The sequence below is a fragment of the Rattus rattus genome, chromosome 6 (genome assembly GCF_011064425.1).
Source record: "Rattus rattus isolate New Zealand chromosome 6, Rrattus_CSIRO_v1, whole genome shotgun sequence".
In the NCBI taxonomy this organism is placed as follows: Eukaryota; Metazoa; Chordata; class Mammalia; order Rodentia; family Muridae; genus Rattus; species Rattus rattus.
Genome location: NC_046159.1, coordinates 11424898 through 11450543, shown reverse-complemented (window position 1 = coordinate 11450543; position 25646 = coordinate 11424898). Strand labels below are relative to the sequence as shown.

Genomic DNA, 25646 nt, shown 5'->3' with positions numbered 1-25646 from the left:
CTTGAAATGTTATTTTTGCGCCAAATATTTTTGTATTTCCATACCTAGTCAAAGTCTTTCTTTTTTAACTGTTGGCTGTTGCTATCTAGATGATATTCTAGGATTCCAAACGTAACGTGTTAAATGTTGCAGCGTACTTTCCTTCCAAGTCTTTTTCCCATCCAGTGAGTTCCTAGGCAGCTGGTGTTTCTGTAATTCCCTTGCCTCCCTCCTGCACCTACTGATTTCCAAAACCATCCCCAAGCGATGTGAGTCCTGTCTCCAGAACAGAGCTGTGTCTCCTGCCTCTCTCTCTACTTCATTAATATCTTTATTTGTATGGATTATTTTGTGTCCTTCTCCTTCTTCTGAATGCATCTATTCCCCCTGTTTAAAATCATACAACACCCACAGAAACCTTTAAATACCAGTAGAGGCGTCATTCACACAGTGTCCTATGATTTAGTACATTTAGACTGTCAGCCAAAGGTCCCAAATGATTGGACCCCTGTACAACTCCTCAATGTTCTATCAGTCTCTCTATTGCTGCATATCATGTTTTCAGCTTTCTAGAATTTATAGACTCCTTTCATGAAACCAATGATTCACTTCCATGAGGCCCCGTCGTAGGAACTGTTAACCAGGAGTAGATCAGGGCTTCGCTCACCATGCAGAAAACCACAGACTCTTCTAGTCTTGGCTTCAGAACCATTTCCAGCTTCTCTTACCCCAAAGATTCACATTTCTCTGCCTCCACCCTGTTCTGTGCATTTGCTAGGCAGAAGAGGTGTCACTTATGCTATGAGTCCAAGTCACTCAGGTGACTAAAGTGACTGCTTCATGCCACCTTATTCAGAGATGCATCTGAGACTCAGGTAGAAAGTGAGAACTGAGGTGTTTTCTTTCTTTGTTTGGTATCTCGGATGCTTTCTTTCCTAAAGGATTCTTGAAAGACTACAGCAAACCTCATCTAACATACACCTTGCCGCTGACCTGGAAGACATTGGAACCTCATTCAAACTGCAGCAATCTTCATGACAGAAGTCCTTCCCTTTGTTTATATAGAACATGTTTGTATCAACTTGGGAGTCGTGCTACTGTTTTCCTATAGCTCTCGGAAAAGCCGTGGAAGGAAATTTAAAAAGGAATGACTCAAGCTCAAAAAAAAAAAAAAAAAAAAAAAAAAAAAAAAAGGAAAAGAAAAGGAAAAAGAAGAGAGAAACAAAACTTAAGGCTATGAAGATGACTCAGTGGGTAAAGAACTTGTGCAAGTGTGACGACCTGAGTTTGAATGGCCAAGAACACACTGAAAATCTAGGCATAACCATGTTTGTCTGTTTCTGTAGGGCATTTGGTGCGGTGATGGGACTTGGAGACAGAGTTGCAGAAACATGGTAAACACACCAGGGACCAACGAAGAGACCCCACCCCATACAAGGTGGAAGATGAGAACTAGCACCTGAGATTGTCCTTGGACTTCTACCCACATGCACACATGCACACATACACACATGTATGCACACATACACATACCATACCACAAAATAAAAAGAGGATATTGTATTCCCTTCCCTATGTTTCCTGTATTTCAATAGTGATGGTTAGTGACTGACTGATGGGTGATTTGGGCTCCTCCTTGGTACCACTATGAACTTAAACATTCCCGGGGAGCATGGTGGTTTGGGAGGAGGGATCTAAGGTTGAGGATGTACAGCAGACTGCATTCGGGTTTCATAACATGTCACATCTGAACTATCCTGTGCCTCATTTTCACTGAGGGGCGTGAGCAGAGCTTACCTGTGAAGCTACAGAGGGCTTGACCACTCAGACGTGGTCCTGACCACAGGTGGCTTCCGGGGCAGCATTTGGGGTCTATGAATCTATGATCTTTAAAACACGTACATAACCAAAAGTTCAGTTATAGACCCGGGCTGGAAGAAATACATCTCTCAGGAAAAGACACGGACCCAGGAAATTCAGTTGAATACTTTTCCACCCAGAGAAAGTATTTTCATCTTTCAAGTTCCCTGTAACTGCAAATTCCTTTTTCAAGAGCGACTCCGTGATTCATGCTGACACGGCTGTCAGTGCCCTCAATTCTTGTAGATATTTAAATGAGAATTTAAAAAGATCTCATTTTTAATTTAAAATGGGTCTTGATTTGAATTAAACAGTCAAACTCTTTGTACTTTTCCTTGAAACTGGAGGAGGTGAGACCAAGGGGGCAGGAGGGGCTCGAAGTCTGACCTCTTCATTCTGCCCAATTTCCCCGTTTTTTTTTTTCCAGGCACCTGTAACTCTGTAACTGAGATGTCATTTCCTCCTGAATTTCTATTTTGTTATTTTTGTCAAAAGGTGAGTTCGGAGTCGGGTGTCTGAGGAAATTGATCTTGCTCCTAATGGGATGGAGTTGACACAGGCGGTTTGACTGACTTACCGCTGCCTTCTATTAGCATCGCTGCTTTTTAGAGAAACCATTCCTGGAGTGATTAGTGTAGGAGGACGGGTTTAGTCTCGTGTCTTCTCCTTTAAAACGCTCTGAGTGAGCGATCCCAGAAGGATCAGATTTCTCACTTGTACTGAAAATGTCACTCTAACAGCTATCTCGCTGCACAGTTGAGTTTTGAGAAATCCTTTGAATTTACCGCGTTCACACCATTCCTCCACCACTGTGCTAAAAATGACTAATGTAGCTTGGAGCCGTGAGGCTGTGATAGCTGATCTATTCCCCCCCACGTCCCCACGACTGACACAGATTCCTAAAGGTTGCAAATGCTGTAAATGGCCCCGTGGAACCCGGAGAGGGTGTCAGCTATCTAGCACCAATCACCAAGTTATTCTGGTCAGTCCCATCCCACGAAGTCGTCTGAACACACGTGACTGACTTGGCTTACCTAGTTCCCAGAGAAGGCACTGTTACAGCGTGTGACGGCGGTTTTGTATTTGAAACTAAACCCTGGTGTTGGAATTTCGAAATGCTTCATTTAATTTCATCCTATAACCATCTCCAAGGAGAGTGAAAAGCATTGGCCATTTTTAATTAAGAGGAAACAGTCTTAGAGGGATAGTGACTTACCCAAAGTGATATTTGTGGTCAAAGAGCCATTCCCTCTGGGGGACACTAATTAGTCACTGTAAGCCAGAATAGGATCACAAGAACAGATCATTTAAACAAAGCTCATTTCCTTTCTTGAATTATGTTATGATGGGTAAGGGGGTTGTCACAAACAGAAATGTAAGCATGACAAAACCTCCATTTGATGTCGTTTAGGGTGGGAAGAGGATGTGGGTGGAAGGAACGTAATTAGGTGAGCTGGGAACTGATTAGACCCACAAGGGGAGGATTGAGTTGGTTGTCATTAACTTGCCATGAAGTTTGTGGGAATTATCCACGAGGCTCTATTTTCAGGTCTGTCCAATTCTACAACTGAATCAATTACCGGGGAAAAGTCGAGGGGCTTGCTTACCAAACCGGCAGACAACACAAGGAAGATCAGCTATTCACTGGGTGACAGAATCAAGTTCCACAAATGTCTATTTCTTCAGCATGATGGGTTGACACTTATTAACAAGGAGGATAACATCCTCTATTTAATTAGGGTGGGGGAAAACCCGACGAGTGGAGCTTAATGGAGAGCAACTGCCAAAACTTAATGGAGGAGTATTAGGTTTTAATTGACCCCAAGCATGATGTAACTCCTGAGATCTCAGCACACTTGCTATGTGCTGGTGGACATAGGCAGACAGAGAAGACAGGTGAACAGCCTGTAGGTGCCCAGTTTTGAGTGTTGTGCTTGTATTCGGAAACGGCGTTTTGCAGATGTTGACAAATGGTTGCTTAGTAGATGCTGACTGACAGGGATAGAACAGGAGCTACAGAGCGGAACAAGAGACGACTTTTCTATCCAACAGAAGAGGGTGGCGACGGACATGTTTATTGAGCAGTAGAACTGGTTACTCATTCTCAGGACAGAGTAATGAATTATTTGTATGATGCTGGAAGCAGAACATGAAGGGAGACTCTCTATTTGGATGGAGGTGGTCTGACCCTACAGCTTATCTCACACAGTTTCCCTGAATACTTATCAGAGTGCATGGTAAGAAGTCAGGTTTAGTCTGTGAAATACACTTATCAAAAGGAGGGAACCAGAACTCTCTCCCCACGCACAGATGTCTCCACAATACGAGGGGGTGACTCAGTTTCTGGTTTCGGCACAAGGCTAGATTTGCTGCGGACACCAGGTATCATCCAACTGAAAGATTCTAATTTTTTGGGACACGATTCTCCATGCTGTCCAACTTTATTATGAACAGAAAACGAGAGCTTGGGAAAGAAGAAAGTGAATTAGCTAATTGCCGGTTTAAATGGTGGCAATGTCAATACATGCTTAGAGACTGTCCGACCTCAGAGCCCAATTTGGTAAGTGTCCTTGGTAACCAATCTTTTAAGGTCACCAAAACCTTGCCCATTATATCCATGGCATGTTTCTCCACCTTCTACTCCATCTAAGATAGGATCAGTATTATTTCATGGGTGCACTGGCAGACAGAGGTTACATAGTAGGAATTAAAGATGTCTTTATCAAGTTTTGTAGACTTCCTTCTACATTGCTTAGCATGTTAAATGATCTGGACTTGCTGAGGGAACCAGGTCTCCTTCAGACACAAGCTGAGATGCCTGTCGCACTTTCCTCCCCCCTTCTTTAATTATAGTATTTAAAAAAAACAAGGATAACATTATGGCCTACACGAAAGCTTTATAATAAATCTGACAATGAAATTAAAACGACAGATTTTACTGACAATTATCAGTGACAATTGAGATTTTCATGTCAAGTCTTTCTGCAAGGAAGAAGACATTAAAGGAGCAAAAAGGTGACCTAGAGCCTGGGAAAAGGTCTTCGGTAGCTATGCATCTGACAGAGGGTTGATATCGAGAATATGTGAGGAATTAAAAAAAAAACTAAAGGAGAAGACAATTCAATTAAAAGTGGCCCTAATGAAATGAACAGTTTGCAAAAGATGAACTACAAATGACCAAGAGACACGGGGAGAGACTTTTAACCTCAGCAACCACTGGAGAGCTACAAATCTAGACTATGGTGAGCGTTCATCTCTAACCCTCGTCAGAATGTCGTTCACCAAGAAACCTGCAATGTAGACTGTATAATGGGGATGTGGCTGTCTTAGTTATTGTTTTATTTCTATGAAGAGACACAAGGTCCAAGGCAACACACACACACACACACACACACACACACACACACACACACATCATTTCATTGGGGACTTGCTTAAAGGTTCAGAGGTTTCGTCCATTAGCATCATGATCGAGGCTATGGTGGCCACACTGTGCTGGAGCAGTAGATGAGAGCTCTGGATTAATCTGAAGGCTGACAGAGGGAGAAGGAGAGGATGGCGACTAGGAGAGGGAGGGCGGGGGAGGGAGGGGAGAAGGAGAGGGAGACTGGCCTGGTGTTGGTTTCAAGACCACACCTCTCAATCCTTCTCAAATAGCACCACTCCCTGATGACCAATAATTCAAATATACAAGCCTACGGAGGCCATTCTGATTCAAACCAACATAGCCGGCAACACGAACTCCTGTCCATTGCTGGTGGGAAGGTAAATGAGCTCACTTGCAGTGGAGACCGGCATGGAGGTTTCTCAAGACAACTAACACTCGATCAACCATGTGACCAAGCTCTATCACTCCTTCATCTTTGCCCAAGGGACTCCAAGCCCAGCACAGAGACACTCGTACATCAATGTCTACTGTAGGCTCACCACGGCCAAGTTGTGTAAATAAGTTAGGTGTGCAACAGGGCGATGCGTAGAGAAAATGCAGTGTTCTGCACACGGTGGTGCGCTCGTCAGTCATACAGAAGGGCGGAGTTCTGTCATCTGCATGGGAATGTTTGCAGCTGAGGATCTCATATTAAGCAAATCAAGCTTACTAAGCAAATAATATCCCTGTGAATGTCCAAAAGGGAAGGAATATGGGTAAGAAATGGCCATTGTAGGGGCAACAGGGCTGAGAGAAAAAGCGTATCATGCAATGTGTATGCAGCAGTTTTCTTTTTAAATTAATATACAAAAAGAGATGTTTGCGGGAACAACCGTGCTGAAGAATTTGACAGACCCACTTCCTGGTAGATATTTTTGTCCCTAAATGTCTTAAGAGAGTGGAAAACCTTTGTTTTCCATGGTGGGCAACTCATATCTTAAATATTAATTTATGCGACGTATGACTCCTAGCAGGGGAGTGGTGTCAAAGTTTGTGTCAATGAAATGACTCCAATGAAAGCGACTAACAGAAAACCACCAATCACGGGCTCTGAGCCAGGTCACAGGCGTCCACCCTTGGGCCGGTGGAGAGACTGTATCCAACAATGTTAACCATTCAGCCAACCTTGCCCGCCTCACAGAGCCCCAGCCAAAATGGTGAACCCTTGGCATGGTGAGTGTGGGGGCTTGAGAGTTCCTCATTTTGTGATTCTCCAATGAACTGGGTGCTCCATCCTTGAAAATGAGATATCCGTAGTTGTGGGTTCCTCTCAGGCTTGTCCTTTGTGCTTCTTATGGTTGTTTGATTGTGCGTTCTTTTAGAGTAAAGCAATGATCAGAAAGGCAGAAGGTGGGAACCCGAGAGAGGACTCAGTGGGTAGAAGCACTTGCCACTAAGCCCTAGACCCAAGTTTGATTCTCAGAATCCGCATGGCAGAGAGAGCACACACCGTTTGGCACATGACCCACCTCCACACATATGTACACATAAACACATACCAAATAAGTGAATGCAAATGAGAAAGTGAAGGTACCCAACTGAGGACATACTACTTGGCAGAGTGCTTGCCTGGTGGACGGGAGGCCATGGGCTCAGTCCCTGACTCTGCCTAAATTGGGAAGGGTGGTGCACAGCTGTAATCCCAGTGCACAGGAGGCTGGGGATTTTGCCTCTTCTGGCAAAAGGCAGTGTTAGTTTGGCTGTTTAGAAGCGGTCATCAGCTCCAATGGAGTGCAGTGCTCTGCTGAGACAGTCTTGTGATGTTGCTCTATAAAGCTCAGTTTTGCTGGCTTACGGAGATAGTTTGGTGTGTGTGTGTGTGTGTGTGTGTGTGTGTGTGTGTGTGTGTGTGTGTGTGTGTGTATGTGTGTGTATGTGTGTGTGAGTGTGTGTGAGTGTATGTGTGTGTGAGTGTGTGTGTGTGGTGTGTGTGTGTGTTGTTTGCTTTGTTTTGTTTTTTGTTTTTTCTTGTTGATGTTTTTTTCCCCATTCTTTTTTTTAAAAGATTTTATTTTATTGTATATGAGTACACTGTAGCTGCCTTCAGACACACAGAAGAAGGCATCAGATCTCATTACAGATGGCTGTGAGCCACCATGTGGTTGCTGGGATTTGAACTCAGGACCTCAGGAAGAGCAGTCGGTGCTCTTAACCACTGAGCCATCTCTCTAGCCCCCCCTTTTCCCCATTCTATATCCCACCTTCTGTCTGGTGAGCCCCCTTTGATAGATAGTAGTGATCAAATGAACTTGGGTTCAGTGGTATCACTAAAGTTGTGGCTAGTGGATACAATGCAGGAATCTAGAGGAGAATTTAGGAAGTTTGATCTAACTCTGAGTAAGATGCCTAAGGCAGGAAGGACAGTTCCAATTTACATAAGACATAGGCTGGTGATACCATTTGACTTGGTGGTTCTTCTAGCATGTATCAGATGAGATCTGATTATAACACTCCCTCCGTGCACCGATTTATATATTTACTTCTTCTGTGTGTCTGTCGTAGTGCCACATTAAGAACTGTCCCGTTCTCACCCTTCCATTGTGTGTGACCTGGGGATGGAATGAATTCTGGTTGCCAGGGTTGGCAGGCAGCAAGCCCCTTCACTGGGCTTCACTGGGCCATCTTGTAGAAATCTTTGTAGAAGATATCCTTGTAGAAATCTTTTAAAGCCAACTTTTGGAATTATTTTCATTAAGTAACATAACATAAGGAAACATGTTTAGCACCTAAAGTATTTTAGTGGCAGATTTGGAGGGGCTTAAGATCATTTATAAAATCTTGAAAACGTGTACTTTACCTTGGGGAAACTGACCATTAGAGGTTAAACACCGTAAGTTCCAGAGGTAAATGCTGTCGGTTTAGAATTGAGTTCTCTGAGAATCATAACAATATTGCACACCATTCTGTGTGACAGGGCTCTTGATAAGTGTCTCATATATGCTTTTACTCAACGTTCTCAGATATTTAAAGGGTATCCTTGCCGCCTAACCAATTAAAACTGGTAGGTTTTCCCAAACCTGCCATATGAATTGTTCTTGATGTCAGTGTTTCCTTGAATTACCAGGAGTTTTCTAGAAGCTTGAGGGAGTGTTTATTTTGCTGGTGCTGGCACCCCAATACCTCACACAGCTCCTGAAACACGTGATAAGTACTGCTTGAATGGAGATTTTGAATTTGTCACTGGGGGGGCTATTTTCTGTATAGTCTGAGAGCATATACACTGAAACTCTTCGTTCAAGAGATCACATGAATCCCTCCTCTCCTTACCCTATTTGGAGTGTGCCACCAATGACATTTTTGAAAGTAGAAAAGAATAAGTTAATGGTTTCTCCTTAAAGTGAGAAAAAGCCAACTAAGACAAAAATCTAAGGAAGGGTGACATTTTTAAGATAATATTTTAAGATGGGCAGACTTAAAAACGGTAAAGGCGTTTCCCTGTCATCTCCAACTCTGACTTCCATCTTGCCTGCTCTTTCCACCCACAGGCCAGCCTAAAACTAGAGTACTTTAACATTTGCTTCTGAATTTTTCATATTTCTTATTCTTTGTCCAAAATTTCTACTGGGAAAATTTCTAGATCTTATGTTAGCAACCTCATGATGTCTCCTCAGTTTCATAGATAAAATTTGGGGCCAATCAAGAGCAAAGTAGGCCATGGGGTACCCATCAATCCTACATGTATGCAGGTGCTAACTCTTCACCACGTTGCCTGCAATAGCTACCGGGCGTTATTGAATATGGCCTCACCATGAGACCTAATGCAAATATGATAACCCATTAGCTTTAAAATGTGCTTTCAAAGGACAGCCGACACTGTCTCATGGGAAGTGACATTCTGTAATTACCTTCTCCTATCAAAAGAAAAACAATTCCCAGAAATTAATGAATATAGCAAGAGTCTACTTCATATCTTAATTCTATCTTAATTGCAAAAGTGGATCAATTAAAAATAAAAAGACTTTATGGTTTCGTCTCCCAGCTCTCTAGTCATCAGCTCAGTATACATAAGCGTACGATGAGAGAGCGCTTACCTTCTGAGATGAGATAAACCAACTCTATCAGCAGTGCCCCGGCGAAATAGGCGGATCCATGGAACAGGGTCAGACACATCATGGACGCTCCTCTGAAGGTGCTTGGAACAACTCTGCGTGTCACCGTGGAGACTAGGGGAACAAGAGGCCAGGATTTAGGACTTCACATAAATCACTTTCATAGACCATGTCCCAAAGAATACTGATCATGCATCAAATTTACCAATGAACAAAATTCCCAGGTTGGAGTATTTTAAGGTTAGTGTCCAGGCAGGTTATGATGTAATTTACAGATAAAATCAGGGAATAAAATAGGACAGGATGAAGTCCCGTGAAGCTACCAAGATTTCTTGGTAGTTGAGAGGACATATTTGTATCAAGGTGCAACCTGTTCTGGATATCACCTCTGTCATGAAATCTCTGCCTGGGACACCATGGCCTACGGAAACTTGAATTTATCATAGAGCTTTTGCACAAGGTTTCTGGAGTTAAATAAGAGTGCTCTAAAACGTTGGCCCTATGAGCATATGCAAGTCGATTAATCAGCATCTTCCTCATTGAAATGGGAATATTATCGATACTCATACATAGGGAGATGTGGTGATACCTGATCGACTACCTCTTATGTATTAAATAAGTCTAACGACCTTTATTTTTGTTTTTAATACTTTCTATTAATTGTGTGGGAATTTCATATAATACATAACTCCTTCCAGATACACCCCACTTACTTACCTACCCATTCCTCCATCTTCATATCTTCTTTTTTATTTTTTTATTTTTTTTGGTTTTTTAGTAACTTGTCACCTCCAGTTTGTGTACTGCGTAGACTCCTGCATTCAGCACCAACCATTGGAGAGCCATCCATTGGAGCATGGTTGACCCACCAAGAACCACAGCTTTGAAGGAGACTGATTCTCCATTTCCCAGAAGTCCTCCTCTGTTAGGGGTAGGGACTTAGACATATGAATTCCTTCCCATTCTATGCTAGAATGTTGACATATTTGATCACGAGCGGGTTTTGTGCAGGCAGTCACAGCCACCATGAGCTCATGAGAGCAGTGGTCCTGTTGTCTAGAAGACCCTTCCTCTTTGGCCCTCTTCAACTTCCAGCTCTTACAGACTTTCCACCCCCTCTTCACAGTGGTCCCTGAGCCTTGGGAGGGATGTGACACAGATGTCCCATTTGTGGCAGAGCGTCCCACCGGTTGCTGCTGCTCTCTGTACTTTGACCAATTGAAAGCATTTGCGTTAAGGTTAGCGATACTTGTCTTTTAAATATATAGGTATATTTACAAATATCATAAACTATATCTATCCTACTGCACAAGGCACTGTACAAAGCCATTTACATACATTGCCCATGTCCTGGTTAGCCTACATTGTCAATACGCCATAGGCTAAAGCCATCTTAGAGGAGGGGCCTCAACTGAGGAATTACCTAAACCAGATTGGCCAGTAAGGACCACTCGGCTATTAATGGATGCAGGAAGGCTCCAAACAGTGTGACGGGACCATCCACAAACAGGTGATTCTGGCTGTTCAAGCAATCGGGCAAGCAAACACTGCTTTTTTAGGGGCTAACTGTGAGTTACTGCGTTGATTCTTATCATGGTGGGCTGTAAGCCAAAACATATCTTTTCATCCCCTAAGTTGGCTTTGGTGGCAGTGTTTTAAAGAAAGGAAATCGGATCACCCCATTTTAGGGGAGGTATTCTAAAAGGAGGAATAGTGTAGGCATTGGCTCTCTGGAATGGATATCTCTGTATTCCCAGTCATGATGGTGGTGATTAGGAAAAGCCAGGAGGAATTTTTTTGAAAAATTAGCAATCTTTCCCGAAACTAGGAATGGATTAAATGTATATATGTATTTGTTATGTAAATACATATAATATTTGTAAATACATAACATCTAAATATATATTATATAGGACTATTATAGCTGTGTTAAATTATTCTTGATAAAACATTTGATATTTGCTACACAATGGTATCTGAGAGTTGCCTCAAAATTACATCAGAGGAAGGGAGACGGCATAGAAACCAGAGCAGATATGGGACATTTGACCCGGTTGTATTTGTTGAGGCTGCAGCATGGAGCCCATCTTGCTAAAGTCTACTGTTTTTACTCAGCAGATAAAAACAATACGTAAGATGACATTAACCAACTTAACACTCAGTGGTTGAACTATTGGGTTTCTACGTTTTCTTCTTGTTCTCCTTCTGTGCTTTGAGAGTTTTCCTACAGTGAGAACATCAATTAATATTAAAACTCATTTTAAAATGAAAAGATAATAGACAATGAAAGAACTAGGAAAGCTGAACACTTCCTTGTCTTGTCGATGAGAAGAAAGTCATGTTTTTTATGGCCTCTTGAGAAATGCCCACAACTGGCTTACATGTATTCTTCCCTAGAAAAACCACGTATGTGCCCAGCACAGCACCCCCCACCCCCAACTGTATAATCATCCTTAATATGTATCAGTGGGCACAGGGGCCACGGCATTTGTGTGGACATCAGAGGACAGCTTTCTGGGCTCAGTTCCTTCCTCCTCCCCTTAGCTGGCAAGATTGAACTGGGTCGTCAGGCTTGGCTAGGACGTTCACCTGCAGAACCACCTTGGCAGCTCTTGTCCAGCGCCTCGAATGAACTTACTAATGCACAACATTTCCGGTTTATTTACTGTGTGTCTCCCACTTGCCTTTATTTCTTCATCCAATAAACATTTAGGGCAGCTCCTGTCTACGCTCCAAGAAAGCTACTGGAAGGTGGGCATGAGATGAGAAGAGGTGTCCCTTCCTTCTCTGATTTAAGCTCCACGAGGGCTGACAGCAGAATGTACGAAGTTACCCCGGCCCTCACCTGAACAGACACTGGCTGGGGATGAGGACAATGACGTTGGTATATAGCAAACTGCAGCTAATAAGAAGTCCAGGCTCTCCCGATGTTGTGTGCAGTACGAGTCACCATCAGGATCCTTCTCGCACTTTTAGGAAGGTTCCCATGTGTGTATGGAGCTCTGGAGAGAATTGATTTCAGTTACAATGGCTTCTGAACTCCTGCTCTCCATGAACACTGGGAGACGAATCCCGGAAGAATAAGTGGGCTGATCCCTTTTCCCTGGGAAGAAGCACGGCGCGGGAGACCATGATCACTCTGCTACTTAATTATTAATCCCGTGCTTTTCTCTTGCTAGAGCTTCTGGTGTGGTGTATAATTCATGAGCGCACTTTGCCAGCTCTCTGCCTGCTGGTTAATCTTTCTTTGGTGTCGTTTTACTCATTTTTTCCCCGAAAGCCTCCAGTTCCCTTTTATAGGACTTAGCGTTTCAAGCCTTCAGATCTCCAAACCTCGGGTGCCTAATTGCACGTTCTGATCTTGCTCAATGTTAGCGATCATCAACTTACGCTTTCGGGCTCCAAGATGCTTCTTGTAGCCCATTATGGTGCAGATATTATCAACAAGTCAGCCACTTCTCCAAAATAACCACTGTACTAGGGAGACCCAGTTTAAAACAAAATACTCAAAGTGTGCACAGAAACTGGTCTTCTTGCCAACGAGAGCTAAAACCGTGTCTCCGGAGAGCCGCGGGCGATGGTTTGCGACGACGCTTGCAGCGCGTGTGCTCCTGTAGCATATGGAGACATAGCCACCTTCCTGAGGCACCTGCGACTGGGAACTCATTGCTGGAATTCTTTATTTTTACTCCAGTTTTTCTGGAGCAGTTGAAAATGTGTTTATTGTGTTTGATGAGAATCAGTTCGGAATGTATAAAAAGACCACAATCCCCGAAATGGAGCTTACACCGTTGGACCCGTAGAGCATCCTTCTGTCCTTATCCCTGAAGATTTCGCCCTGGAATCTCATGGTATCGCGCTAACCGCGACTTCTCCTGAATGCTGTCACCTGCCAATCGTGTTCGTTATTCCCACCCTCGCTGTCTGCAGAACCACTTGCGTTAGCCCTTGGCAGCTGTACTTCGATTCTCCCAAATCGCGGTTTCTTTGTCCGTTCCCCGCTGATGTCTTCCATGCTGTATTAATTTCCAATTCGTTCATGCCATGCCTTGAACCCATCTAGGGATAGGAGAGTTATGGTGGCAAAGTGTCCAGGTTGGCACCCATGTATATCAAGTTGTATTAAGGCATGGGCATATCCTTCATGGTACGTTGTCTATAGCTTAATATGTACCACAATAAATACTTGATCAACTAATATAGAGATTGGACTGCAAGCTATCTAGTGGCCACTTTATAAAAGGTTTCCTGACCACACCCTGACTTAGTGACTGCAGTTGTGTTACAGTCCCCTCTGTGTGCTCCCCTCCACCCTCTATCTCTCCTGCTTTCTTTCTACTCCTGAACAACTCACAAAGCTGTGAGTTCCACAATCACACTGTTTTGATATGTTTTTGTCTTGACTTCCTTTTTGTGCTTTCCTTATTGGTGGTGACTCAAAAGTTTTTAGGCATGTAAGTTATCTGGAGAAGATACTGCTACCATTAAAACCCGGTTTGAAAGTGTTCTTTTCCCTACCTTTGTCTGGAAGGACATCCCCAGGGCACCACATATCTTTGTAGGGCAGAAGAACTCCCCTGATGTCTGTGGAGTGAGCCATCCCATTTGCAGATACCAAACCCAGACACTATGGCTGATACCAAGAAGTGCTTGCCTAGAGGAAACTGGCATACCTGACCCCTGAGAGGCTCTGCCAGAGCTTGACCAATACGGATGTGGATGCATGCAGCCAGCCATCAGACTGAGCATGGGGACCCCAATGGAATAGTTAGGAGCTGAAGAGGTTTGCAACCCCATAGGAAGAACAACCATACCAACCAACCAGACACCCCAAAGCTCCCAGAGACTAAACCACCAACCATGGACCCATGACTCCAGTTAGATACGTAACAGAGGATTGCCTTATTGGGCATCACGGGGAGGGGAGCCCCTAGGTCCTGTGGAGACTGGATTATCCAGGGTGGGGGAATGCTAGGGCTCTGAGGGAGGAGAGGGTAGGCAGGTGGGAAAGCACTATCATAGAGGCAGGGGGAAGGGGAGGGGATCGTGGGTTCATGGAAGGGAAACCGGGAAGTGCCATAACATTTGAAATATGAATGAATAAAATAAGCAATTAAAAGTCAAACAAAAACACAAACCAAAAAATCCAATATTTCCTGTCACTGAATGTCATCATTTGCTCAGTAAAACCCTCTGAAATTCAATATTTTCATCTATCTCAAACTTCAAATTAAAAAGAAGTAAAAACTCTAGTTTTATATTTTAGTAGTTTTTCTCACTTCTTTAATTTTTAAATATTCATGCATATAGATAATTAAATATGATCACAGGAGTTAACCCATTCTTTTTAGAATCTCCTCAGTCCCTCATAACGCAGGACTCCAATCAAGTTCTTGTCGTGAATAGACTTTAACTGCAACCTAATGAAATAAAATGCATAAATCATTGTTTTGGTGAATATTTATTAGTGATATATGTTTCAATATGCTAAATATATTAAATATAAAATTATTCATTCCAAATTTATAGGCATTAACTACAAAAAATGCTTTAACAGAATGGAAAAGAAATGTGAATATGTTCATGACTCCGGTTAGACACATTCCGTTAATTTATTTAAACTTTTTAAGTTAAGTGCTCTGGATTCATGTGTGTGCACATTGCATGCGTGTGGACATAAATTTACTAAATATATACCTAAACAAGTTTGAAATAACACAGACTTGTTAAAGATTTTAGGCAAAATGAAATTATTGGGATTTTAATTTAGGATATTTAGGTATAAAATGGTGCTAAGCAGGTGACATTGGATATATGAAGATAGTGACTGGGACTGGAGAGATGGCTCAGTGGTTAAGGATACTGGTAGTTCTCTAGAGTACCGGGGTTTGATTTCCTGTACCACATGGTGGCTCACAGCCATTTGTAGCCCTGGTTCTAGGGGATCAGATGCCCTCTTCTGGCACCCAAAGACATTGCATGCACACAGTGCACATACATAGGCAAGCATACCTGGAAAATCATAACACATATATTTCTTTAATTAAAGCATGTAAAAATATCCTCAGTAAAGTGTAATGTGGGTTAGCTTCCATGTAGCTATCACTTTGTGAGGAACCACGAGGAAGGTCAAACTCTAGATGTGCTTTCCAGGTAACTCTGGTCAGTGTGCAGACACACAAGGACACACATGACTACATTGCAGGGAGTTCTTGAAATATTATGATACAGTATGAGGCAAATAGTCTAATCAATATAAGCAATCAAGATAATCTAGAAACTTCTGATATTTAATAAACATAATTTAACATGCCTTATGAAATACTGGTGATTACACTTAATCTAGGGTAATTTAATTTGAAGACATTGAGTTATTAGGTAAATTGCATCAAATTCTCATCTCATTTGCATGTTTATACACTCTCCAAGTCCATGAACCACTTCTGGAGGGGTGCAGTTGTGAGTGTGCTTGAGTTAGAGGGAGGGAGGGAGGGAGGGAGAGAAGGAGGGAGGGAGGGGTTATGGAGTGTGAATTTTCACATAGTGGTCTATACAGTTCATGGTCTTCCAGGTTCTTTTCTGTCTGACCAAAGGGGTCTTGGCTTTAATCAGGTTAGCTTGAGTCCCTTTTCTTTTCTTTCTTTTCTTTTTTTTTTTTAGGATTTTGTTCCTTTATTGAAGTCATGAGATGGAACTCAAGAGTTAGTTTAATATATCTCTGGCACAGGGATTGAGAAATGTACTCCATATCCATAGTTTCTACCAAAAAGAACACTGGAGTCCTCGCAAAATGACCCTGGACTCCCCACTAAGCTTTGAAAACCTTGAAGAGTCTCATACTCCCTTCTGGGTACCAAAGCACAGATGGCATGGCACAGGATTTCTGACTCCATAGCATAGGCTCTTTTTGTTCATGTTTTTTCAACTTTCCTCTTGTGGCAGGGGGCTGTTTGGATTTATGTCCATAGATGGTGCATTAATAATAAACCTAGCTATTCCCAAGGGGGAAAAGGCTGACTGCTCAAAATTCTCTCACTTTTGCACATGGTCCATTCTCTTGTTGTGTTTAAGCCATGGAGAACCCAGTAGAAATTTAGAGAAAACAAAAAGATCAATGTCAGGAAAGATTGTACTTTCTTCATCTCTTTTAAAGTGATACAGTGCCTCTTAATAGCTGAACTAAAAACTACCCCAAAAAAGTCCTTAACAGAGCATGGCAATTATTTTCATGATTCGGGTGCTACCAACTCATGAAAATTGTTGTAAGTCCTTTGTTTCTCTATCCCAAAATGTTTGCCTACATTAAACTCATCAAGAAATAACGTGTTGGCAGTAACACACATTTTCTGCCCTGACAAAACCAATATACATAGCATGCATATACACAACATACACAGATACGTAAGGGGGCATGATTGTGGAGGTCAGGGGATGACTTTTTTTTTTTTCATTAACTTGAGTATTTGTTATTTACATTTCGAGTGTTATTCCCTTTCCCAGTTTCCGGGCAAACATCCCCCTAATCCCTCCCCCTCCCCTTCTTTATGCATGTTCCCCTCCCCATCCTCCCCCCATTGCTGCCCTCCCCCCAACAATCACATTCACTGGGAGTCCCTTTTTCTATATCCAGACAGAATAGTTGATTATAAGTAGAAGAACAAAGAAAATTGAGACATGTTTTAATGAGGGTGAAAACAGCTTTCTTGAGCATCTTTGGGGATGCAGACCAGGGGTGGTGCTCCTCTCAAAGCATTCACTGATAATGCTACTCACCCGCTGGGTTTACCAGGACCTCAGACACTCCAAGCAGCACGTACTGTGGAACCAGGTAGACGCAGGCCATGGAGGAAACAGAGGAAAGTTTGCCTGAAGGAGACTGCTCCTGGTCAAGTTTTCTGTGTATTTCTAGGAAGCCAGCCACTGCCACAGAGAAAGCTGCACAAATGTTACCAGCAACTGCAGGAGAGAAGAAAATGAAAAGAGGCTTGGTCACACACTAAAGCACACGGACACACACTAACGAACACACACTAACAACTAGTCACACACATTCCTTATTCCTTGACTTTCTGGGTGCTTCCAGAAGGGCTGAAGTCACTCCATTTTGCTCAGTCCACTCTTTCCTGGGCCTTACGTTTGCTGCTTAAGCTTATCGTCCTGAGCTGCAAGGCCCAGAAATGCTAACTTTGTAGGGACATTTACACAAGCTATTGTCCTGTTAACATTATAAAGACGCTGGGTCACAAATGGTGATGATTTCGGAAGTCATTGCAATAGACTTTTTAATCCATACATAGAATCCTAGTTAAAGGTAACTTCCCATTATTTATTAAGAAACAAACTTTCACACTGTACCCAGACTGGCATCAAATTTGTGGGAATTCCTGCCTCAGTATCCCAAATGCAGAGTCATAGATAAGTTCCAAAAGATGTTTCTGGTCTTTGCACCTCAATATGGAATTGAGGACTAGAAACTGCTAATGAAAAAGGTAAAGAAGGGTAGGTAGGTGGCTTAGCATTTGCCATGAAAGCAAAGGACCCGAGATTGAGTCCCCAGGATCCCCTGAAAAGTGGAACCTGGTCATGTGTAAGTGTGTCCCCAGCATTTGAGGTGACAGACAGACACTGTGAGCTCATTGGCTGCCCAACCTAGTCAACATGGTTCAACAGACTTCAGCCCACAAACCCACAAGCTTCTGATTCAGAGAGACCCAGCCTCATTTAGGTTTCCTTTATAGCTGTGTAATATTCCATGTCGTATATGTACCGAATTCTCGTTATCCATCCTTCACTTGAAGGGCGTGCAGGAAGTTTCCATTTCATGGATATGGTGAACAGGAGAAGGACGGACAGAGCTGAGAAAGTATGTCTGCAGCAGGGCAGAGAGTCCTTTGGGTGTATGCCAACGTGTGGCCTAGCTTGTGGTCACATGGGTGATGAATCTTTAACTTTTTGAGGATTCTTCATACCTACTACTGTCGTGCCTGTACCAATGGCAAAAATTGTTTCCCTCTCCTTCAGCCACACCAGCATTGTTGTTTATTTTATTTTATTTCATTTTATTTTATGGAAAGTCAGTTTTCTTCAGTCCTGCAGCTCTGGAGAAACGATCCGTGCTCCATTAGATGGCCCCACAATCTATACAAACATCAGTAAGTGGACTCTGGGTTTAAACAGAAAGGCACATGAAATTTGGACTGAAAAGTTGTGACCCTGCTTAGAGGAAGAATTAGAAAATGGAGGTCGATTGGATCGCTATGCATTGCACAATTGTGTGAAATTCTTCAGCAATGCAACAAATGGGACGGAGATTGACTGACTAAACCACATGATACACGACTGTGGCCTCCACATGTACACGCATGGGTGTATACTCCACCACACACAGATGTATATGCTCCATACACACACACACATATATATTATACACAGACATACACACACAACACACGAACATATAATAACTATATATATACATGTACATACCACTCATACATATACATACTACACACACCACACATATACATATACATCCTACACACACCACACACATACATATTATACACATACATATACACAATACATACATATATATTATATACCACACATGTACATATTATACCCATACATATACACACAACACACATGCATATATATACTATACACACCACATACATACATATACATACTAGATACATAGACATATCACACACATACATACTATACACATATATGTAATACACACATACATACATACACAACACACATACATATACATATTACCCACATTCATACATACACACACAACACACACACATATCCATATTTCTCAAAGTTCCATTTCTACCATAAAGGGCAGGTGAGAACTCATGTCTCCGTTCTTCCTCTGACAAGGGACTGGGGATAACTCTCCATATTTACATACGGTGGCCTTGGACTTGGGGTGGAAGGATGAGAGTGAATATTAGGATTCTGAACAGCAAGTCCCTCCATCCTGCATACCTTACTCTGAGCATTAGGGGTTTCTGGAAACAAGACATAAAATGAGTTTTCTCTCCATAGTGGAATACCCTCGCCACTCCCCATCTCCTGTCTTTTCTGGAGAGTGAGAATTCCCATGATTCAATGACATTGGATAAATGTCATCTGTGTACGCACACACTCTATCCACATTAGACAGAAAACCAGGAAGTAAAGGAGGGATTAAATCAACAAAACTCAACCAGTCAACCATTAGCCAGGCAAATGACCAACTAACCAACTAAGAAACCAACCAACTACCTAACCAACTGGTTTCCTAACCATGTAGCCAACTAACCAATCCATCGACTGAGAACCAACCAAGCAGACAAAGATCTCAAGACTATAGACGCTTGAAGAAGAATTTTGAAATACAAACTGAACTGTCTTGGGAATGTTCAACATCTATCTGCTCAATAGCAATTCAAAAGTGAAATATGGAAAAACATAAGGAAGGATGAGTTCTTTTTTTTTTTAATAGTCACAAGTCAGACATTATTCAGAAAGTTAACCCAGAGGAATAATCAGGACTCTAAACAACATCTCCAAGTCCCTACCCAACATGATGAAAAGGACTCTGAAAAATGAGACAGAGGTTTAGGCAGACAATGGAGGACTCCTAAAGCAACGCCTGGACCAGCTGTACACATCATGCCTCTAGCTTAGTGTTTTTATCCTGCCCTAGGTGAGGCAGTGAGCAGGCCCCTGATTTTGTGTGGACCAGGTGTATACATCATGCCTTCTAGCTTAGTGTTTTTATGCGATCCCTAAGTGTGTGAGTGAGCAGATCTTTGATTTTGTGCCTTCTCTTTGGCTCTTTTCTGTTTGTTTGTCTTGTCCAGTTCTGGTGTGATGGAGCTTATCGTATTATATTTAATTTTGTTTTACTTTATTAGCGTCCCTTAGGAACTTGTTTTTGTTTTTCTAACGAGATCCAGAAAGGGGATGGATCCAGATAGGAGGGGAGACGGAGAGGAACTGGGGGGAGTAGGGGGAGGGGAGCCATAATCAGAATACATTATGTGAGAAAAAAATACTATTTTCAATAAAAGAAAAGAAATGGTAATAGATTTCTTTTTAATTGAACTTGCCGGGACCAACTGTATAATGGTTGAAAAATTCTTTGCCAGGATGCAATAATGTGTAATTTTAAAACATCTTAGCAAAGCCTTCTTTCTTAGGAGGTCAAGTCATTAAAATAGGAATGAGGGTTGAGTCGATTTCTCATTGTAATTTGCAGCTTGAAGACATCGCTCAGTGGTAGAACATAGGCTTAGTATGTGGGAGGCCCTGGTTCAGACCCGCCACAGAGAGGTAGGTACTTGTTAGGGATTGGTTCCAGTGCTATTTGTGTTAATTCAGCTCCCAGGAAATCACCCAGGAACTGCAAGGCTGGGCTGAGGGTCCCTGCCCTCAGTCCGCTCTGACTAGGAAATTAAGTTGCCAGGGGCCAATGGCTGGGCAGGGAGACAGAGGCGGGACTTTCAGGATTCCCCGGCAAGAAATGCAGGAGAGAGGGATGAGGGATTCCGGCATGACCAGAGCATTGGAGATGGGCCAAGCTGGGAACACGCAGGAGGGAAAAACGGCCGAAACATAGGTGCAAAGGGGAAAGTGACCCCAGAAGGGATTGCCCAGCAGGATTCAGGGTAGCAAAGATAAAATATAGAGTTAGCAAGTAATAATCCAGAGATATCAGAGGGGATCGTGTGTTAGCTGCGGGGAGGTTTGGGTACGTCCTTCCACTGTGCTGCTTACGGGGATATTAAAAATAAGCCGGCGTGTATATGACTTTCATTCGTGAATCCAGAGCTCTTAGGCAGGTGCAGAGGAGGTGCATGCACGGGCCAGGAGCGTAGAGCCGCTTTGATGCGATACCTCAACAGGTACCTGGTTTAGAATTCGACTTCTAGGAGTGTCTTCTGAGATGCCTTTCATGTTAAGCAATCTAGACGGAAATCCGCATACACTGGGTACTGCGTATCACTCGGTCTGGTCTGTAGCCACACCACCCAGACCTCACCTCATCTCAGGGGAAGCAGGGTTGCTGTTCCTTGGCTGGGAGACCACCAGTTGTTCTGTCAAAAGGTTTATCATTTGCCTGAGAAAGTTTGTAGTGTGTCTGCCAATTTGTTAGGCCAGGTCTGCGGTTTGGGTTTTCTGTAATGGCCAGCAATAAATGCACGGCCCGTGATAAATGCACGGCCCGCAATAAACGCACAGCCCGCAATGTGTGTAACAGGCGAAAAAAAATTTTTTTACAACCTTTTAATGAATCACGTTCAAAATTCAAAGTTTCGAAAACTCCTTGTACTCTGCTGAGGCAAAACACCTTCAGTAGGCGTTTTATAAAGAGAGGGCATTTATTTTCTCAGGTTTAAAGGTTAGGGAGTTTGCTGTTTGGTCCAAGGTGGGGCCTTAAATTTTAGTTACGTCCTCTGAAGAAGATGAATTCTGTGACGCCACAGAGTATAAGTCAGAAGGCAAAAGGGACACTGTTCTCCCACTGGATCCTTGATTAGGGACATAGAATTCCGTTCATGCCTCGGTCACTGGTCGCCATCCGTACATCCCAAAACTGTCCCCTTGGGAGTTAAATTTCAAATGCGACTTCCAGAGAGGATGAGCCCATTTAAACTATAACACACATTGCTTAGGTGATCCGGGACACAGGTGGTTGTCCACGGAGGATCTAAAAGCCTGCATTCGCTGCTTCAGACTCAGGCCAGTGAAAAAAGACTTAAAAAAATTTAAAGTTTGGTTCCGACCCGAGTTTAATTTTTTTTAAATTAAATGTGGGCGAGATCCCAACACAACCAGAGCAGAGGGTCATTGATCAGAATGTGCACACTTTAAAGTTGCTGTAGATCTGTATTTAGAAGATTGAGCATGCTGTTCCGGAAGAGACACCAAATAATCTATGCCTTAATGTTGGCTGTGTGACTGCGGACAAGCCCGTAAGCATCTCGGGGTTCTCATAATTTACATTACTGTCTTGGCATGCGACACTTTTCAAAACTAGGGCGCAGTGAAATAGAAGAAAGTTGGAATTCATTCCGGAATTAACCCTTGGTTTACTGTCATACATCAAGGCAAAAATCTATCAATAAATAATGGACGTATTAGTATTTTGAAGGTGTTGGCTGAGCTTATCCACTAGGAGGACTATGGAGTGACCGTGGGGAGTCTGATGTATGTGTCTGACGTTCCGTACTTTTCACTCCAATGTGCTGCCGAAGCGAGCACCGTGCTTTCCCAGAGCTGTGACATTCTATGGAAAGGCTAGCACATTGTCCCCAGATCTAGCGGCTTTCCAGGACAGAATGTGAACCTGACAACGGCCTCACTGTCGTGTGCTTGCTGCCTCGGGGGAAGATACTCCCACTATTACAATGGTGTGTGTTGTAGCTAGAGAGAGGACTCAGTGCTTAACAGTGCTCCTGGATCTTGCCGATGGTCAGGATTCGATTCCCAGCACCCACATGGTGGCTCACAACCATCTGTTCCAGGGCATCCGATGTCCTCTCCTGGCCTCCAAGGGTTGCAAGCATGTGGTGTGCAAAAAGTAAACTCTCAAACACCGGCCTGCGTTTGCAAACTTTTATTGGTTTTGCTGTCGCCTGCTTCCATGTTTGGGTGGAACCGCCCTCCGCTGCATGGTTTCTCTTTGGACCACTGATCTCGTTTCAGGAGATGGGCCTCTCAGTTCTCTCTTAGTTTTTGCATGTGGAACAGATCATCGCTTTAACCAGAGCAGGCCCAAGCACTGCTCTCTAGGAGGCATCGGTTATCGCTTCAGAGTGTCCACCTACTTCACTCCAAACTTAACTCCCATTTTATGTTGCATTGAGACCTGAGGGTATTAACGTGCCTTTGTTAAACAATTGAATGCCTAAGAAGATTAATGGCCGACTATGAAAGAGACCCCTTTACCTACGTGCACAGTTTGTTCTATTATATCATTTGCATTGGGCGTGTAGCATTTTTCTTGGGAAAACCATCATTTTGAAAACCTCATGGAAAGGAGTAAGCCCAACCAGGCATAATCTCTCATGTGTGTATTCCCAGTGCTCGTGGCTGAGGTGGGAGGAATGCTGTAAGTCACAAGTTCAAGGACATCCAAGACTGTAATAACACGTACTTGTTTAAAAGCAGAAGAGAGGAAGGAGGAGGGGGGAAATGTAATCTTGTCAGACCTAACTGTACTTTCAGTTAAAGTTACTGGAGCTGGGACTTTGATTTTAGGTTGACCATCATTCCCTTTGCAATGGAAACATCATGTGACAGCCAATTAGACGGCACACTGGAAGGTACTGGTCATTCATAAAGGGACCAACGCTTTGCTGAACTGTATTACAACCAGCTTTCAGCACAGTCAGAATTTCCAGGTTGTTTTAGAGTAGACCTGACTTGAGCATTGGAATTTATCTTGTCTGACTACGTTTTGACTTAAATGATACCTCAAAGCCAAGAGAATTCCGTGATCGGGCTTTGTCTGAGAGTTGTCAGTAATCCTAATTGGGCTCATTTGATCAGATTAATACTGGGGTTTGTCAGTACTCGATACTGAATGCCACAGGTTATAGGAATGGACTTTATGTAGTCAATGCATAGGAAAGAAATACTCACAGTGCAAATAACTTTGCACCGTGAATCAAAAGCACGGCTACACACGACAGGTGGTATTACCAACTTTAGAATTTTGGTAAACTAAGGTTGACCTTTAAGTAGATACATCCGTGCATAGGTACTCTTAGGGAATAGAATCTAGAAATACTGGGAGCACATGAGCGCTTTGCTTGGCTTAGCTCTGGAAGGTATAGAGGTGTTTTGCTTTGTTGTTTGTCTGTCTGTCCTTCTGCTGCTGTTTGTTTGTCCTGATGGTGTCTTCTCATGTATCCCCCAAGCTGGCCTCAAACTCACTCTGTAGCTGAAGATGACCTTGAATTGTTTATCTTGCTTACACCTTTGAGTTCTAGGGCTACAGGCAGGCATAACCATGGCTGGTTTACAATGTGCTCAGGGCCAAAACAGGGCTTTGTGCACACCAGACAAGCTCTCCATCTAAGCCACATCCCCAACCCGAGAGATATTTTTAATGACTGACATGCTTCATGGTTTTATTTGCTGATGAATTCAACAGTTTATGTTGTAAAATAGAAATCGTTTTCATTGCATTGTATGTGTTCTAGGTAAAGCAAATGACTTATTAAATTTCAGGTTTGACCAGCTAGCTGAGATCTCCCCAATCTCTCAGGAGCCTGGGCTGTGATCCTACCTCCCAGACATTGTCATTGTCTTTGCCATCCACTTCGACTGAACATGATGGTTCCTGAAGTGGGAGGAACTTAATTTTGTCAGGAGTAGGATGGGGCACGAAACAGCTACTGACTGTAGCAGCGAGAGAAGTCATGGGATAATGTTCAACTCTACGACATCTGAAATCTTATTGGAAACGGATCTCTGGGCATGTCTGAAATGGATGTCTTACACCCACCCTATTCTAGTTGCTTTGAAAAACAACACACGAAAGCAATCGGGTAGAGGAAGGGTTTTACATGGCTGACACTCCATGCCACAGGTTTTCACTGTGGGATATTGGGCAAGGAACCCAAAGCTGAAGCCATGGGGACATGATGCTTGCTGGCTCAGCCAAGGCTGCTCCTTGCGAGCTTTCTTTATACAAGCCAGGACTACCTGCCTAAGGGTGGTTCTGCCCACAGTGGACAGTGCCTGCCTACATCAATCAGTAGTCAAGGCAGAAGACAGATATGATCAGAGCCTTCTCCTGTGTGGTCCAGGCTACGCCATGATGGCAGTTAGAGACAACTAGGGGATACACTAATGTGGCAACACCCCTCCATGGGCTGGAGGCTGAGTATGAAGAAAATGAGTTGAATGCCAGCATCCCTTCTCCCTGCTTTTGTGTGATGCTGTATGACCTGATGCCGAGTTCTCCAGTCACTGTACCTTATTTGTTCCAGAGGACTACATCCCCTCCAGGCATGAGACAAAATAATCCCCTCCTCCTTTGGTCCGATATTTTGTCACACTTTCAAAGAACTTCACTAGCAGGGAAGCAGTTAATTTACTTTCCCCTGCTAACTGAACACAGCAGCAAAGATTCCAAATCGTTAATGCTGATAATTTAACATGTGTTCTGTGACAACCACACATAGCTGAATAATGGAATAATATTAATAATTCTGATGATAACAATAATAATCATGGTGTAATGACCACAGAGTTAGAACACCTGAATTCAGATGACACTGCTGGGGTGAGCTTTGGTATGTTTAAGGTTTATTATC

General features: G+C 43.0%; 1 protein-coding gene across 1 annotated transcript in view; it reads right to left on the bottom strand.

The window, feature by feature from the left end:
- The window catches only part of Slc15a5 (solute carrier family 15 member 5), an 89023-nt gene that overhangs the window by 22156 nt on the left and 41221 nt on the right, over positions 1–25646 (bottom strand). The window contains exons 6-7 of the mRNA XM_032907323.1: positions 17089–17271; positions 9298–9429 (exon numbers count right to left, since the gene is read on the bottom strand). Coding sequence (XP_032763214.1) covers positions 9298–9429; positions 17089–17271 — 315 coding nt within the window. The remainder of the gene's footprint in view (positions 1–9297; positions 9430–17088; positions 17272–25646) is intronic.